General features: G+C 42.4%; 1 protein-coding gene across 1 annotated transcript in view; it reads left to right on the forward strand.

Annotated features, from left to right (window-relative positions):
- The window catches only part of LOC128635823 (guanylyl cyclase-activating protein 2-like), a 30,817-nt gene extending 17,922 nt beyond the window's left edge, over window positions 1-12,895 (forward strand). The window contains exons 2-4 of the mRNA XM_053688932.1: window positions 2,196-2,345; window positions 9,672-9,780; window positions 12,722-12,895. Of these exons, the coding sequence (XP_053544907.1) occupies window positions 2,196-2,345; window positions 9,672-9,780; window positions 12,722-12,849 (387 nt within the window). The 3' untranslated portion in view covers window positions 12,850-12,895. The remainder of the gene's footprint in view (window positions 1-2,195; window positions 2,346-9,671; window positions 9,781-12,721) is intronic.
- Window positions 12,896-13,219: the final 324 nt, after the last annotated feature.

Genomic DNA, 13,219 nt, shown 5'->3' on the forward strand with positions numbered 1-13,219 from the left:
TGTCAATATCCCAACCCCCTACTAGTGCCAGTATGTGTTATGTTCTGTGCTCTATTTTTCTGCAGGTAGAGAACTCTTTCAGCTGTATAAAGGAAACCATTAGTGTATAATAATTCATATGGAGTGAGAATATTTTGTAAAACAACAAAACGTACTTGTGCTACTGTGGCAGATGCCCACGCCCGGCTGCACTGCTCCCTCCCTATATCTGACCACCCACTGGCACACAGAGACCCACAGTCTGTTATAATGCTGTGTCACATGGTACTAACAGCTGATTTATTTGGGCGTTTATTTCCTATTTCCAACAGTTATTGTGCTGTATAAGCAAATCCTAAAGAATAACTCACCCACAGCAGAACTTAACCCTTTCCCTGCATTACTATCACTGTTAGTAGTGAGATGATTATTTCAAGAGTTATTGCAGTTTTTAAATTTAGAGAAAAATGTAAATTTCAAAAAACTAAAGGGTGTGCAATATTCCCCATCCCCCCACGATCAAGAACATACAATCATTTTAGTAGTGAGATGATTATTTCAAGAGTTATTGCAGTTTTTAAATTTAGAGAAAAATGTAAATTTCAAATTTTGAAAATGAGATTTCGAAAAACTAAAGGGTGTGCAACGTTACCCATCCACCCACGATCAAGAATACACTATCATGTTACTAGTGAGATGATTATTTCACGAGTTATTGCAGTTTTTAAATTGAGAGAAGATTAAAATTTCAAATTTTGAAAATGAAATTTCTAAAAAATAAAGGGTGTGCAACTTTCAGGGTGTGCAACATTCTCCATCCCCCCACGACCAAGAATATACAATCATTATAGTTGTGACATGATTCTTTCAAAAGTTATTGCTATTTGAAGAGGTGAATGTCTGTCGAATCTCCAATATGAAACCAACTTCACTGCAGTATTACTATCATCACCCACAGCAAGAGAACGTAACCCTTTACCTGCATCACTATCATCACACACAGCAAAATAATCTCACTTAACCCTTTCTCTGCATCACTATCATCACACACAGCAGGAGAACCCCACTTAACCTTTTACCTGCATTACTATCAACACACATAGCAAGAGAACCCCACTTAACCCTTTAACTGCATCACTATCATCACACACACAGCAAGAGAACCTTTCCCTGCATTACTATCATCACACACAGCAAAGGAACTGTAATCTCACTGACTTAACCCTTTCCCTGCATCACCATCATCACACAGAGCAAGGGAACTGTATCTCACTTAACCCTTTCCCTGCATTACTATCATCACATACAGCAAGAAAACTGTATCTCACTTAACCCTTTCCCTGCATTACTATCATTACACACAGCAAGGGAACTGTATTTTACTTAACCCTTTCCCTGCATCACTATTCACTATCATCACACACAGCAAGAGAACTGTATCTCACTTAACCCTTTCACTGCATCACTATCATCACATACAGCAAGAGAACTGTATCTCACTTAACCCTTTCACTGCATCACTATCATCACATACAGCAAGAGAACTGTATCTCACTTAACCCTTTCCCTGCATTAATATCATCCCACACAGCAAGGGAAATGTATCTCACTTAACCCTTTCCCTGCATTACTTTTGTTGAGATTATGTGACAGCAATCAGGAACAAAACAAAATCCTGTTACTTTCATAGGGATAGTTGTAGTTTTTACTGCAAGATAATGAGGTCAATCCAGTAATGTAGATCACAGCATAATGATTTACATGGGAGTTATGATTGCATCCATGCCAGAGGAATTTATTGATTCAGTTTTATCTTGTGAGATTGTCATGACATTCTGTAGAAACCCCCCCAGATATTTTTCAGTCTATATTGATATTAAAATTAAACTGCAGGGTATTAACTTCATATGCAACATATCTCAGTAAGGGCTGCTCATTAATAGTGTAAATTAATACTGTTTAGTTTTACACAGCTATCTTGCAGTCTCCATATAATTATTTGAGGACTTTAGGGATATTTAATAGTTTTGGTTGTTACCAATTTTTAATTGTCTTAATAAAAGTTATATTTGATAGCAATGCATTCTGGGAGTCCAATAGGCTGAGAGTGATATTAATTCGAGTTATATTGTATACAGCAGCACTTCCAGGGTATTATAAATATATTATATGTCCTCATACATGTGTTAAGATAATAGGATGTGTATAATTTGCAGGATAACACCATTGACTTCTTGGAGTATGTGGCTGCCCTGAATCTTGTCCTTCGTGGGAAGCTGGAATATAAATTGCGCTGGAGCTTTAAAATATACGATAGAGATGGGAACGGCTGTGTGGATAAAAAGGAACTGAGAGAAATCATACAGGTAAAAAGAGCAGTATCTGACCCCAGGTCACATGAGCACATAATGGCTTTCATTACCGTCCATCAGGATTTCTGTGTAAAAATGAATTCCAATCCATTAGAACAGGGTTCTTCAAACCACTGGTCAGGACCCATTAGTGGGTCGCAACACCATGTTTACTGGGTCGTGACTTGTGTGTGTGTTGTAGGAGACTGTGTGTTGTATGAGAGTGTGTGCTGTGTGTCTGTTTGTTATATGAGAGAATGGGGCCGATTTACCAATGCCTGGTGGACATGATATGCTGTAGTGTATCATGTCCGCCAAACATCGCTGAATGCCGACATACGCTGTCGGCATTTAACATTGCACAAGCAGTTCTGGTGAACTGCTTGTGCAATGCCGCCTCCTGCAGATTCCGCTAGCATAGGGTGTCAATCAACCCGATCGTATAGGATCGGGCGGATTGATGTCCGCAGCCTCAGAGCAGAGGTCTTAAGACCGCTGCTTCTTAGCTTATGTTTCCGGCGAGACTGGGGGCTCGTGCGGAAACAGGGGCATCAGGGTCCATTCGGCCCTTGATAAACGGCCCCAATGTGTAGAGTGTGTGTTATATGTGGTGTGTGTGTGTGTATTGTATGAGAGTATGTGTGGTGTGTGAGTAATATGAGAGTATGTGTGGTGTGTGTGTGTATTGTATGAGAGTATGTGTGGTATGTGTGTATTGTATGAGAGAGTGTGTGTGGTGTGTGTGTTATATGAGAGTATGTGGTGTGTGTGTGTATTGTATGAGAGTATGTATGGTGTGTGTGTTATATTAGAGTATGTGTGGTGTGTGTATTGTATGAGAGTATGTGTGGTGTGTGTGTATTGTATGAGAGTATGTATGGTGTCTTTGTTATATGAGAGTATGTGTGGTGTGTATTGTATGAGAGTACGTGTGGTGTGTGTGTGTTGTATGAGAGTATGTGTGGTGTGTATGTGTATTGTATGAGAGTATGTGTGGTGTGTGTGTTTTATGAGAGTATGTGTGGTGTGTGTATTGTATGAGAGTATGTGTGGTGTGTGTGTGTTGTATGAGAGTATGTGTGGTGTGTGTATTGTATGAGAGTATGTATGGTGTGTGTGTTATATGAGAGTATGTGTGGTGTGTGTGTATTGTATGAGAGTATGTAAGGTCTGTGTGTTATATGACAGTATGTGTGGTGTGTGTGTGTTGTATGAGAGAGTGTGTGTGGTGTGTATTGTATCAGAGTATGTGTGGTGTGTGTGTGTATTGTATGAGAAATATGTGGTGTGTGTATGTGTTGTATGAGAGTATGTAAGGTGTGTGTGTTATATGAGAGTATGTGTGGTGTGTGTGTGTTTGAGAGTATGTGTGGTGTGTGTGTGTGTGTATTGTATGAGAGTATGTATGGTGTGTGTGTTATATGAGAGTATGTGTGGTGTGTGTGTGTTGTATGAGAGAGCGTGTGTGGTGTGTGTTGTATGAGAGTATGTGTGGTCTGTGTGTGTGTTGTATGAGAGTATGTGTGGTGTGTGTGTGTGTTATATGAGAGTATGTGTGGTGTGTGTGTTGTATGAGAGTGTGTGTGTGTGTGTTGTATGAGAGTATGTAAGGTGTGTGTGTTGTATGAGAGTATGGGTGGAGCTTGTGGGCCCCTGTTTCTGGCGAGTCTTCAGACTCGCCAGAAACAGCAGTTATGAAGAAGCGGTCTAAAGACCGCTGCTCCATAACCCTGTCTGTCTGCTCTGATGAGGTGGACAGGAATCGCTGGAAATCAACCCGATCGAGTACGATCGGGTTGATTGACACCTCCCGGCGATTGGCCGCGAGTCTGCAGGGGGCAGCGTTGCACCAGCAGCTCTTGTGAGCTGCTGGTGCAATGCTGAATACGGAGAGCGTATTGCTCTCCGCATTCAGCGAGGTCTTGCGGACCTGAACCGCACTGTCAGATCAGGTCTGCAAGACCTTTGATAAATAGGCCCCTATGTGTGGTGTGCGTGTGTTGTATGAGAGTATGTAAGGTGTGTGTGTGTGTTGTATGAGAGAGAGTGTGTGTGTGTGTGTGTTGTATGAGAGTATGTGTGTGTGTGTGTTATTACCTTTTACAACACTGAAGTTTGACTACAATTAGGAATAAAGTACACACACATTTCAGTCACTTTGTAAATTGTAACAATCTTGCATATTACTTCAGAAATTTTCAGATCAAGCATAAAAGTAGGGTCACAAATGTATGTGGTATCATGGAACCGGATTTTATTGCTACACATACGTGTTTTTACTATTGTAGCGCTCATTATATAGAGAGATTATTATTTAGGACCAGACCCGAGATACCAATAGCAAGTAGATGTGTCCCTTTTATGATGCAAATCTCTGCTTGCCGAAATCCGACTTGGCAGCTACTGGATCTCCCTTCATACTGAGAGAAAAATAGTTTGAATGTACCCAATTGGCGAGGGCCACTATTATTACACCTCATGTACCCCTCACAGATAGCTTGGTTCCCTGACCAGCCCCCTTAAGCTAGTTAATGTATGTAGAGTATATTGTTGTATTTTCATCTTTATCTATTTATAATAATATTCTCTCCTTCTTTTCAAGAGTTTGTGAGATGTGGTTTCTTCTCTTCCCTCTTTCCTATGCTATAGGGCCTGATATTCAAAAAAGAAATCTCACATAATTCTGGGATTTTTTTTAGACCTTGTATTGTAATGTAGGAGTCTCTGTTTCACATAAAGAACACTACAGAGCAACATAAACATTTCTTCAAGATAAAATTTGTGTTTCTAATTGTTTTTTTTTAAGGGCCTCGCCATACCAACGAAACTGCTTAGAATATCTCACCTGACCGGCGAGGTTTTGAATAACAGGCCCATAGTAAGCTTTCTCTCTCACTGGCCCTGATATTCAAATATTCTCCAGCTTGGAGAGAAATTGTAGTTCAGACTTCATAAAGGACCGAGGACACAGGATTGGTCACCAAACAATACATGTAATTTAACTAACAGAAAAGTAATATATACTAAAATATAAACAAAGGCGAGTTAAATTGTAGTAAAACATTTTAGTTTTATTTGGAATTGATGCAAACTGAGCCTTTATATCAGCCCCTGGGGTTCTCCAGTTATTCTCTCTCCTATGGGAAATTTTGTATCCCAGAGAGCTTCATTACTTTCAATCAGGTAAATTACGAGTTGTGGGTTCGTCTTTTAACGCTGAAAAAATGGTAATTTCAGCATTAAAACAGCAAAGCAGCCATTATGAATCTTGTCGGTATAGCTGTACCGCAAGCCTTTTAGCCTGTAACGCAATGTCAGTACTGCACTCGTAAAAATTAAGTTTTTTCATGGGACTTCCATAGCGCTGCCATTACAAGTTTTGCGGTGAGGCTAAAAAGCTTGTGTTCCGCCCTATAATGACAAGATCCGTACCGCCATCTGAGAGCAGTAGTTATGAGTTTTACACTACAAAACTGTTACATAAAACTCATAACTAAACTGTTACAAAGAACACCAATAAACTACCTATTAACCCCTAAACCGAGGTCCTCCCGCATCGCAAACACTATTTAAATATTATTAACCCCTAATCAGCACACATTGCCCCCACTATACTAAAGTTATTAAGCCCTATTCCGCCGCTCTCCGACACCACCGACACTATAATAAACCAATTAACCCCTAAACCGCAAGCCCCCCACAACAAAATATACTAAATTAAACTATTAACCCCTAAACCTAACGCCTCCCCTAACTTTATAATAAAATTACAATTTCCCTATCTTAAATGAAATTAAAACTTACCTGTCAAATTAAAAAAAAAAGTTTAAACTAACAATTAAAGTAATGTAACTATTAAATTAAAATTTAACTAACTACCAGATAAAGAAAACTAAAATACACATTAAAAAAATCCTAACACTACTATAAAATTACAAAGTATCTAATTACAAAAAAATAAAAAATACTAAATTACGAAAATAACAAACAAAATTATCAAAAATAAAAAAGAATTACGTCTAATCTAATAACCCTATAAAAATAAAAAAGCCCACCCAAAATAAAAAAAAAAACCTAGCCTACAATAAACTACCAATAGCCCTTAAAAGGGCCTTTTGTGGGGCATTGCCCCAAAGAAATCAGCTCTTTTACCTGTAAAAAAAATCCACAAAGACCCCCCAACAGTAAAACCCACCTCCCAACCAACCCCCCAAAATAATAAACCTAACTCTAACAAAAACCTAAGCTACCCATTGCCCTGAAAAGGGCATTTGTATGGGCATTGCCCTTACAAGGGCATTCAGCTCTTTTGCGTGCCCTGAAAAGCCCAAACCCTAAACTAAAAAAAAAAAAACACCCAAAAAAGTTTAAAAAATCCCAACACTAACCCCCGAAGATCCACTTACAGTTCCTGAAGTCCGGACAACCAGACCGTGAGAGGTCTTCGTCCAGGCGGCGAGGTCTTCATCCATCCAGACGGCATCTTCTATCTTAATCCAAGCGGCAACTTCTATCTTCATCCCGGCGGGATCTTCTATCTTCATCCTGGCGGCGCGGAGCAGGTCCATCCTGAAGACTTCCGGCACGGAGCATCCTCTTCACTAGCAGTGTCAGACACTACACACACACTACACAGCCCACTAGATGTGTCAGACACTACACACACACACACTACACAGCCCAATAGCAGCGTCAGACACTACACACACACAACACAGACCACTAGCAGTGTCAGACACTACACACACAGACTACACAACACACTAGCAGTATCAGACACTACACACACACACTACACAGCCCACTAGCAGTGTCAGACACCAGAGGCGTAACTAGAAACCACAGGGCCCAGGTACAAGAATCTAAGAAGAAAATCCCACCTTGGCTCTGTCAGTGGGAAACACCTGAGGTAACATCTCAAAGTAAAGGCCCACCTGGTTCAAAAACCCTCTGCACAGAATAGGATCACCTCCATATCGCTGAGGTAGAGGTGCAGAAATGGACATGCTCCTGGTAGGACTAGGTGCAGCAGCGGAAACAGGAGCAGCCACAACTTGCGGGATACTTTGGTCCAAATGTGGAGAGCGAGTCAGCAGGGCTTGCAGGGTTAGTGCAAATTGATCCAAATGGGGATCCTGTTCATCCATCATGGAAATGATGGTAGGTAAAGGTGGATTATTAGCACCATCAGGATTCATGGCCCTTGCGTAATGTCAGGGTGCCAGGAATCAGACTTAGGTGAGAAGTGCAAAAATAATCACACCTTTATTAATAGCAAAAAATTATAAAAAGTCCACAAGTCAAATAACAAGCCAGGAATCAAAACCAGAGCTGGTAATCAGACGAGCCGTGTCAGGAGCCAAAGCGAATAGTCAGACAAGCCGGAATCAGGAACAAGGAGAACAGCAGAGTCAGGAACAAGCCAGGGATCAGGAACCAGGAGGGACGGCAGACAGCCAGGTAATACACAGGAGCTCTCACAAACAGGTCTGAGACAACACAAGGGCAAAGCATACTGAACAGAGGCCCTTAAAATAATAAGTGATGACATCACAATTCTAAGACTGCAACCTGTCTCACACGGATGATGTACACCAGTCTGGCCATAAGAGGACGTGCAGGAAATGAGCAGCATCACACACTATGCACCAGATTCAGCAAGAAAAGGTGCGTAAATGGCTGCCAGCAGCACATGGCAAACAAAGCAGGGTAAAAACCCTGACAAGTACTTTATAAAGTCACCACAGTAGTCTGTGACATAGTACAGCCCCCCCGTACTGTATATAGTGGTACTGTATAGTGACACTGTTTACCCCCCGCCCCCCATGCTGTAGTAACAAGGTCTGTAATTTGCTGGTTCCACAAACATACACACACACACATACATGCATAAATACACACACAGTCACATACATACACACACACACACATAAACTCCAGTGGGTAAAACAGAAACACTAACCCCTGTAGTCAGAGACACTAGTAAAGCATCATGTCACACTCACATGATATCAGTGCAGGCAGTGGCAGTTCAACGTTTTTTATTAAAAATAAATAAATAAATAATTTATTTGTTTTTTAAGCTGGGCCCCCACCCTTGGGGGCCTAGTCGCAATTGCAACCTCTGCACCCCCTGTAGTTTCGCCCCTGTCAGACACTACACACATACTACACAGCCCACTAGCAGTGTCACACACTACACACACATACACACTACAAAGGCCACTATCAGCGTCAGACACTACACACACTACACAGCCCACAAGCACTGTCAGACACTACACACACACACTACACAGCCCCCTAGCAGTGTCATACACTACACATTACACAGCCCACTAGCAATGTCAGGAACTACAGACTACACAGCCCACTAGCAGTGTCAGACACTACACACACACACTACGCAGCCCACTAGCAGTGTCAGACACTACACACACACTACACAGCCCATTAGCAGTGTCAGACACTGCACACACACACACACTACACAGACACATAGCAGTGTCAGACACTACACACACACACACACTACACAAACCACTAGCAGTGTCCGACACTACACACACTAACACACTACACAGCCCACTAGCAGTGTCAGACACTACACACACACACACATAATATACAGCCCAGTAGCAGTATCAGACACTACACACACACACACATACACACTACACAGCCCACTTGCAGTGTCAGACACTACACACACACACACTACAAAGCCCACTAGCAGTGTCAGACACTACACTCACACACTGCACAGCCCACTAGCAGTGTCAGACACTACACACACTAAACAGCCCACTAGCAGTGTCAGACACTATACACACTACACAGCCCACATTAGTTTAGTACAAATACACAAAAAACTGAAAAAAACTATGTATAGTGTTAGTTCCCATAAATTTTATATTCTATTTGTTTAAAAAAAAAAAAAAAAAACTAAGAAAAAACATAGGGTCTGCAGGTTTGAACATGTGTGAGATATTTTGGTCAGGGGCTACAGTTTTGTGTGAGATATTTTGGTCGGGGGCTACAGTTTTGTGTGAGATTTTTTGGTCGGGGCTGCAGTTTTGTGCGTTAGTGAAATTTTGGCTGGGGGCTGCAGTTTTGTGCATGTGTGAGATATTTTGGTTGGGTGTTGCAGTTTGTGCATGTGTGAGATATTTTGGTCAGGGGCTGCAGTTTTGTGCATATGTGAGATATTTTGGTCGGGGGCTGCAGTTTTGTGCATATGTGAGATATTTTGGTCGGGGGCTGCAGTTTTGAGGATGTTTGAGATATTTTGATCTGGGGTTGCAGAGGATGTGCCACTTATATTTTTAATTTATTTTCCAGTCCATTTTTACCATCAAAAAGAACTGGAAAAGGGGTGAAGACTCCCAGTTACTGAGCACTGAGGAGGTTTGTGACAGAATCTTCCAACTTGTGGATGAAAACGGAGATGGTGAGTGTGCTGGGAGGGACTTATCTGGTATATGGAGGGTTAATGGGAATAACATCACTTTTGTTCTCACACAGAATAATTTGGCCTCATGGAACTTACCGACTAATGTTTTGGTCCATAAAGTGTGAGGACATACTGACTTCCTAATGCCCCTGAGATGGTTTTGACAAAACTCCCTAAGCTTAGTGACCAGTAACTGCCCTGTGCGACACAAAACCACAAGCAATAACTGTAATTATACATAGCGCTGGGTACACAAGCAGCACAACATAATGACACTGATTCATGATAAAGAGGAAATACCAATACATAACCAGATAGAACATAGAATTCATGCAGCTGACACTGCATAAATCAATACGGTTATTCCGCAGTGAGCCAGGCACCAGTACTAGATAATAATAAGTGCAGCATCGTGAGACCTTCAAGCCTGGGATACATTCATTAACAAGTGAGATGGCCCTGCGCAGGTGACCACAGTAATGCTTGGGGTATATAGAGAGCTATTTTCACTTTGGGAAGATCTTAAATATAATTATATTATGTCACACATAGTAACTAAATAGCTGAGCGTGCATCAGAGTTATCTTACCTTAGTGAATACAGACTAAGGGACAGATTACAAGTGGAGTGCTAATTTATTGCGCACTCGCAAACGGGCAAATTTGCACGTTTGCAGGCACGCAATAAATAACCAGCCATTACAAATGCATAAGCCTAGATTACGAGTTTTGCGTTAGAAGATGTGCGGTGCTAACGAGCAGTTTATGCTCACCGCTCACTTATAGACAGCGCTGGTATTACGGGTTTTTACAAACCCGGCGTTAACCGCAAAAAAGTGAGCAAAGAGCTAAATTTTGCTCCACATCTCACCTCAATACCAGCGCTGCTTACGTTAGCGGTGAGCTGGCTAAACGTGCTCATGCACGATTTCCCCATAGGAAACAATGGGGGAGAGCCGGCTGAAAAAAAGTCTAACACCTGCAAAAAAGCAGCTTAAAGCTCCTAACGCAGTCCCATTGATTCCTATGGGGAAATAAAAGTTATGTTTACGCCTAACACCCTAACATGAACCCCGAGTCTAAACACCCCTAATCTTACACGTATTAACCCCTAATCTGCCGCCCCCGACATTGCCGACACCTACATTATATTATTAACCCCTAATCTGCTGCCTCCAATGTCGCCGCAACCTAACTACATTTATTAACCCCTAATCTGCCGCCCCCAACGTCGCCACCACTATAATAAAGTTATTAACCCCTAAACCTAAGTCTAACCCTAACCCCACCTAACTTAAATATAATTTAAATAAATCAAAATAAAAGCCTTTCAACTCTGGGCATTTACAAACTGTTAATTATATTACAGCAGGGTCAAGTCCTACAAACAAAAGTGTGGGGAACTCACCAAGACTTTCACCCCCTCACAATTAATATTGTTTTACACACACACTTAAATACACACACACTGTATTTATATGTATATAATCTATACTCTCTGGTTAATGAAAGCAAATTAAAACCAATGAAGGGTTGAATGGTTGCCTTTGGACCTGAGGATGGACACCCATGGTTACATTTTGACATGGTAGGGGTGAAATTTGTATTTGTAATTTATGATTTAACTGATACTGAATACTGAGAAGCCAGGCACACACCTTTTAGAACACATGAAGGGCCATTTTATAAAGATGATGATGATGAATCCAAAAAGCTAAAAGCCTTAGTAAAATTTTAGGAGATGATAGTCCCTGCCTCAGGATGTGTAAGACTTTGTAATTTAAACATCTTTCTCTTCTGCCTGTGCACTGTCCCTCTTGCCTGAGCTTTGTCCCTCCTGCTTGTGCACTTTCCCTCTTGCCTGTGCACTGTACCTCCTGTCTGTGCCCTGTCCCTCCTGTCTGTGCACTATCCCTCCCATCTGAGCACTGTCTCTTCTGCCTGTGCACTGTCTGTCTTGCCTGCACACTGTCCCTCCTGTCTGCGCACTCACTGTCCCTCTTGTCTGCACACTGTTTGTGCCTTCTGTGCACTGCCCTCCTGCCTGCACACTGTCCTTCTTACATGCACACTGTCCTTCTTACATGCACACTGTCCCTCCTGTCTGAGCACTGTCCTTCCTGCCTGCACTGTCTCTCCTGCCTGTGCTCTGTCCCTCCTGCCTGTGCACTGTCCCTTCTTGCCTGCCCACTGTCCCTCATGCTTGCGCACTGTCCCTTCTTGCCTGGGCACTGTCCCTCTTGCCTACAAACTGTTCCTCCTGCCTGGACACTGTCCTTTCTAGCCTGCGCATTGTCTCTCCTGCCTACGCACTGTCCCTCCTGCCTGCACACTGTCTCTCTTGCAGCTTTACCCCCTTAGGGCACTGCCCAGCTCTGCCCTCATGCCACACCCCAATCTACCCTTCTTACTGTGCCCACCATATACTGCTGGGACACTGCCCATAAACACCCCTCACTTCCCTGTTCTGGGTGATATGTAGGGCTGTATCCAGGTACTTGCACAGCTCTGGCAGAATATGTTGCTAGTCACCTTATAACAGGTAGTTGCTGAACATATATAGCTAACTTTATAACTGCCTACTATTTCTTTGATCATAACAAAGTGCATAAAACCCACAGCCTTTTTACTTTAAGAATGGGTGATAGCGCCAGGATGGTGCACGTGTGCTCACACATTGGTGTTTTGTACTAAATCTTTTAAATGTTAAACTCTAATTTGTGTATAAATAAAAAGTAACAGTTACCAGAAATACTATAATATTCAATACAAAACTGCTCTGTTTTGAGCCACCCTTGGTCATTTTGTACAGAACATTAATAATGTAAAATGTGTATGTGACCAGATGGGTAAATCTGGGCGCAGGGCATTGAACAAGCAGCTGGCACTGCACATGTAACTGGGTTACTTGCCTTAAGCGTGCTCTCTCTCTTTTTCAGGCCAGCTTTCTCTGCAGGAATTTGTTAATGGAGCTCAGAGAGATGAATGGGTCCAGAAAATGTTACAGCTGGATACGACTCCGTGTGCCTGGGTGATGGAGCAGCGGAGAAAAAGTGCACTCTTTTAGAAGGAGCAGTGGAGAAAAAGCGCACTCTTTTAGAAGGAGCAGTGTAGATTATGGGCTATATTTAACAAGGTCTGGCGGACCTGATCTGACAGTGCGGATCAGGTCTGCCAGACCTCGCTGAATACGGAGAGCAATATGCTCTCCGTATTCAGCATTGCACCAGCAGCTCACAAGAGCTGCTGGTGCAACGCCGCCCCCTGCTGAATCGCAGGGAGCTGTCAATCAACCCGATCGTACTCGATCGGGTTGAATTGCGGCAGGCGGACAGGGTTATGGAGCAGCGGTCTTTAGACCGCTGCTTCATAACTGGTGTTTCTGGCGAGTCTGAAGACTCGCCAGAAACACTGGCCCACAAGCTCCCTACGGAGCT

This window comes from Bombina bombina, chromosome 7 (assembly GCF_027579735.1).
Source record: "Bombina bombina isolate aBomBom1 chromosome 7, aBomBom1.pri, whole genome shotgun sequence".
NCBI lineage: Eukaryota > Metazoa > Chordata > Amphibia > Anura > Bombinatoridae > Bombina > Bombina bombina.